The sequence below is a fragment of the Chaetura pelagica genome, unplaced genomic scaffold (assembly GCF_000747805.2).
Source record: "Chaetura pelagica isolate M959 unplaced genomic scaffold, ChaPel_1.0 scaffold354, whole genome shotgun sequence".
In the NCBI taxonomy this organism is placed as follows: Eukaryota; Metazoa; Chordata; class Aves; order Apodiformes; family Apodidae; genus Chaetura; species Chaetura pelagica.
Window position 1 is genome coordinate 1,399,954 of NW_009953299.1, and position 5,783 is coordinate 1,405,736.

Genomic DNA, 5,783 nt, shown 5'->3' on the forward strand with positions numbered 1-5,783 from the left:
GGTGGCGGAGCTGGAGCGGCTGTGGGACCGCAGCGGGAATCGGAGCTGCCGGCAGTGTACCGCGCACCTGAAGTACCTGAAGGAGCCTACAGGAAAGCTGGGAGGGACTTCTTACAAGGGGATGTAGTGATAGGACGACGGGTAACGGCTTCAAACTGAAAGAGGGTAAATTGAGGTTAGACGTGAGGTAGAAATTCTTTACTGTGAGGGTGGTGAGACACTGCAACAGTTTGCCCAGAGAAGTTGTGGATGCCTCATCCCTGGAAGAGTTCAAGGTCAGGTTAAATGGGGTTTGGACCAACCTGGTGTAGCCCCCCATGCAGGGGGGCTGGAACTAGATGATCTTTAAGGTCCCTTCCAACCCAAACCGTTCTATGACTCTTTGCTTCGTCCCCCGCAGACGCCCGCCCCACCCTCCCGGCGGAGGCTGTTCGTAGTCAAACATGCTGATTTCACGGGTGTTAATTTCGTCACTCCTGCTAAAATTACTGCAGAACGCAGCCAAAGGATGTGAAATGGATTAAAATTAGTGAGAACTGAGATAGCACATTCCTGTGCCTTTGAAAAGTCTCAGGTTGGGTTTCTGAGAACAGCAAGCACTGACAGTCTCTCTTTTTAGAAGGATAAACCCTGTCAGGTTGAAACAGCAATAAGTGGCTAAAGCATGGAGGTGTAATTGTTTCCAGAAAAAACAAACAAACAAACAAACAAACAAAAACCCCCCAAAAAACCCAAACCAAGCCAAACCAAAAAAACTAAAACAAAAAAACAAACCAAAACACCAAAAACATCCTCCACCAAAACCAGCCAGTCCAGGCAGAAAGCAGAATTTTATTGTTTGTTGTTGAGGAAATCAGCCTGGTGCCACACAGCCAGCCCAAGGCTGCCTCTGTGACACATGCACCTGGGAAGGTGAGGAAAGTTGCTGGGATGGCTGTGAGGCAGCAGCATGAGGTGCTTGCCTCAGCTCTGTCACCACCTTCATACACGTCTGCACAGGGTGCTGCTGTGCAGAGTCAGTTGAGTTAGCTTTGGGCAAAGACAGACGTGGCTTATCTGTTTCTAATTTAGGCAATACATAGTTAACCTTCCTGACTGAGTGGCCTGAACCACCAGCCCAATAGGCTGATTCACTTTTCTATTTACCATTAGGCTGCTGGGTTAGAAGTTAAAACAACAGTCTGTCTCTCTGCCTGGTTTGCTTCAGTTTCTGCCATCATTTCTTCGGCAGCATCACTAGCCTGGGAGACTCTCCCCACAAAGGGAGTTGGGTGATGCATAGCCAGGTGTTGTAACCTCTTCCCGACAGCACACCTGGGTGTGGAGAACGCAGGTCTCACTTCTCCTCTGCTGGCTGGGGTGGCTGCCATTTCCCAACTTCTGCCCTGTCCCTGAGGGACCCAGCTCTGCTGAGACCTTGTCATTTCTGTCCGTACCAGTGGGACATGGTGAGTGAGATCTCACAGGGTTTGTCCTGGCCATGATCAAGCACTTGGTCTTGCAGTGGTGCCACTGCCCTTAGACATGTCTTCTCCTGCTTGCCTCCCTCCATGTACAGCAGTGCCATTGCCTCACTCCTGAAGTGTCCATAACACAGAGCACACACTGCTCAGGCCACTTTCTCAAGCTGTCCCTACAAAGGAACCTTTAACGAAACCTCCTTGATAAACTTGACTTCAGTATCACAGCCTATGGGATGGAGCTTTTCAGAGATTACTGCAGAGCAGCTACCATGACCAGTGAATAACAGAAATAAAAGAATATAAGTGACCAATGATAAACAGCTTCCTTCTCAAAAGTCTGCAGAAAGTTTCCCCTCCTGTACTCATCAACTCAATGTCACTGGATCAGTGTGTGAGACAGGGTACGAGCAGCAGCACTGCAGCAGAGCACAGCTGCTCTCTAGGACAGCAGGAAAAAAGAACTCTGAGTTATCAGGACATTTCCAGATGACAGAGTTTGGGGAGGGAAGGCAGATCCCCCAGTTTGCTGATATGTAAAATAATGCAGAAAATCTCAGGTTGCCTGTGCTCATCCTTGCACGTACAGGTCAGGGGCTGATCCCAGAACAGCTCTTTCGGTAGCTGAATTTCCTTTGTTGCTTTTTAACCTTAATAGCTCTTTAATTATTGCCCATATTTTCAAATCAAGTATACGTCTGTGTCACATTAATGAATATTCATTGTCACTGGAGAGCTATTAAATGCATTTTTACCTGTGTTTCCAAGGGAATAAATACCAGCCGAGTGTAATATTATCTAATTGCAGCCCGTCCTCGGCACTGTAATAATATCAAGACCTACTAGAGAAGGCTCTCAGATACATAAAAATAATAACAATTGATTATTTATTTACTTTGTAGTAGCACTTCAGGATTCCTGCCAAGATCATGGCTCTGCTCTGCAAGGCTTCTTGCAGACAACTGCACAAGATGTGGCCTTGCATGCTGGAGCTGACACTATTTCACCATTTTTCCATTTAAATGGAAACACAGCAAAATGCCACAGCAAAAAGAACACGGTTATTTGAGTGTCCTGTAGTTCTTTGAAGGATTTGTGCAAACAAAAAGAGGGGGAGGAGGCAACAAGAGAAAAAATGGAAGGTGAGCAAGACAAGGTTCAACCCGTACCAGGAGAGCTGAAAAGACTCCATGGAGCTGGACTCTTCCCCAGTGTTTGGCAGCAGTATTCCCTGCTAGAATCCTCAGGGTGGATCCAGCATAATCTCTTAGTGGATGCTGCTGGTGCCTCAGGCACTGGAGATGCTCCAGTGTCTGCTTGTAGCTTACACTGCCATGAGGAAATGCACTGAGAATTAAGCTAATTTAATAAAGTCCATCTGGAAAGAGGAAGTAGTTCTTTAATATCCTCATAATGGGTCTGTACTGGAGGAACAACTTCTCCTGCACCCATACAGTGAGGATGCTGGCATGGGGTAGAGAGTCCAAGATGCTCAGCTCGACCTCTGTGGGGGCACTATAGAGAGGAAGCAAAGCCTATAGATGGACCAAAGAGAAGTATAGCTGGAGCATGAGACATGAATGTCATGTTTCCAGAGTGAAAGGAAGGAGATACGTAGAAAGCAGTATTGCTGAGAGAAGGAAGGCATGGAGCTATAGGGGAAGAATAAGAAGAAGTTTAATATTGGAAATACATGGCCTGCTAGCAGGGTTAACCTACCAAAACTGGGTCTAAAGATGAACAGTCTTCAGACTAGTATAGACTGGAAAAGTTGAAGTGCCAGGTACGTTCCTAGGTCCCTGGCATTTGATCTGCCCTGTAGCCACACTGTTAGGGCAGTCCCTGGCCACTAGCACTCTCTTGACAATTCCTGATATGATCTGGGAGTCAAGGTGTGCCAGAGACCATTCCTGATATGCAGGTTGCATCTGACCATCGTATTTTGAAGGATAAAGAGAGCTCAATAGACATGACTGCTTTGTGCTAGTCTGCTTCAGTGCCAGGGAACACTCTGGGACATACTTCCTTCATTAATACAAATTTAATCTAAGTGCTTTGAAGAGAGAGGGGGAAAGTGTACCAGATCTTGAGAAGAGGTCAAGATCCTGCTCCTGAGCACAGCCTCACTTCCAGAAGCTCTGGGGGCCTTTGCTGGCTGACCCAGAAGGCGGATCAGAAGATGGTTTGTTCTGAAGGTGCAAAACCACTGGAGAAGTTCAGAACAGAGCTCTTCTGTGTTGTGGGCCCTGGGAGGGAGCAAAGAAATGCTGAACATAGAGAGAGAGCAAACTGCCCTCAGGGAGCAGCTTAGGTGCTCAATGCATCATATGGCAGACAGCTTTGACTGTGTCCACTCCATGGACTTCTGAGATAGCCAAGCAGGACAAGGCCAAGAGATGCTTCAGGGCCTGAAGGGGAAATACAAAAGTCAGTAGTTATTACTTTGTTAAACACCCATCACTACTGATTTAGAAACAGATGAAGAATACTCACTACCTTGCATAGACTCATACCCAGGCACACATGGGCATGGTAAGTAGGGCAGGGCTTGCCACCGAACATTTCACATGAAGGTCTTGTGTGAGAAGGGAAGACATTGTGGAGTTTTCTGAGCTTGCTAGCTTTTACCTCAGTGAGGAAATGTTATTCCTCCTCTAAAAGTGCTTCTTTTATCCCTATGTCCAGGAGAACACAAGATGTTGCAATTTGTGGGAAAATTCAAAGGAAGTACAACAGCCCTGCTGGACCCATTACAGCATGGCCCGTCCCATACCATCCCATCCCGTCTCTCTCTTGCAACACAATGAAGGAAATTTCTGCCTGACTTTATTGCCTTTGCTGGCAAGTGAGCACTACATGGAGGAGATCGGTTGGGTGTGTGTTGTGGACATGGATACCTGTTTTGTCATTGTCTTGTCTCAAACTAGATGTTGCTTAGCTCCAGAGAAAGCCTCCTGTGGCAGCTCTCATTGTATAACCACACCGAGTGCAAATGCAAGTAGAGTTAACCTTTGTGCTTGCATGAGGCTCACCATGTCCTAGGAACACCAGGTTTTTGGCAGAGATGATGATTAAATGTGCTGCACATCCCTAGCACAGCACTTTAAGGCTGCTAAGGTAAAGAAAACAAGTAGGAAACATAGGTGAGTCTGTACCTGAGGTGTAGATGTGCTTCAGAAAAGCTGGGGTGGGAAAGGGTCCCCATCTCCCATGTCAGTGGTGAAGGGATTTGCCTTCCTCTGAAAGACAGACTTCCCTGAAGGTATGTTCCAGGTTCCCTCCTGTCCCAAGAGGTCTAGGCAGCAGTGTTTTCCCTGCTTCTTGTCTATGATACTGATGAAAAACGGAGATCAAGCTCTTGGGTTAGCATAAAAAACGTGGGAGAAATTCTGGGGGGAAGTCTTTGCTCCAAGCATGTACATAAAAGTCCTGGGCATCAATCCAGAAGATGAAGGCAAATAGTTTATAGGTCTGGGAGGGAGATCAAAGAAACCTGCAGCAGCCATCCATCAGAACAAGAGGTAGACTTAACCATCTCTTATAAAGGCTCTTGGGAGTGAGTGTCACTACCAGTGCTCTCACTTTTGGGGACAGCTGCTTACCTTGACTCCTGCCAACTGACCTTCTGGCTGCCTCCAAAGAGTTCCTGTCCATAAATGTGGACATCTGGGGAATGTAAAAGCAAGAAGGGCTGCTGGAGGGCAGACTCCTACCTGCAGGATGCAGGAGCCATCCTGAGCAGCCTAGCTTTGCAGTTCCTCTTCAACTGAGAAATCCTCTAGCATCCAGCCTTTGGGCACTGTCTGGGTGGCATCCAGGGAAAAATCATCCCACCAACCATTTTCAGATTATTTTTTTTTGTTTGCCCAAGAGTAAGTAAAAGGATAATGTCCTGGTTTCAGCCAGGACAGAACCAATTTTCTTTCTAGTAGTTTTACTTTTCAGTTAAGTCTAAGTAGCTACACTTGCTGAAATGAACAGCATGTTTTTCAGTCAGTGTCTGCTTCTAGGTCTGATAATGCTTCATGTTTATAGTTACTGCTGGAGAATGGTATGCAGAATCAAGGGCACTGCTTGGTTCTGCTAAACAATTTATGCTCTGGAAACAAAAGGGAGGAAAAGACACCACACTTGCAACCCTCCTTCAGGGAGAAATGGCCAGACAGATCACCAAAATTGACCAAAGAAACTATTGCATCCCATACGCATCATGCTTGGCATAAATCTGAGCGATCATGAGGGTCAAGCTCTCTTCATCCATGGCTGGTGTGTCCTGGAGGAGTCCATTAGTTTGTCAGCCATGGATCCCAATCTTTGCATTCC

General features: G+C 46.7%; 1 protein-coding gene across 1 annotated transcript in view; it reads right to left on the bottom strand.

Annotated features, from left to right (window-relative positions):
- LOC104389077 (protein kinase domain-containing protein, cytoplasmic-like) overlaps nucleotides 1-5,721 on the bottom strand; it is a 12,623-nt gene extending 6,902 nt beyond the window's left edge. Inside the window, exons 1-3 of the mRNA XM_009998031.1 lie at nucleotides 5,666-5,721; nucleotides 5,063-5,126; nucleotides 2,915-2,995 (exon numbers count right to left, since the gene is read on the bottom strand). Coding sequence (XP_009996333.1) covers nucleotides 2,915-2,995; nucleotides 5,063-5,126; nucleotides 5,666-5,721 — 201 coding nt within the window. The remainder of the gene's footprint in view (nucleotides 1-2,914; nucleotides 2,996-5,062; nucleotides 5,127-5,665) is intronic.
- Between the last annotated feature and the right edge of the window lie 62 nt (nucleotides 5,722-5,783).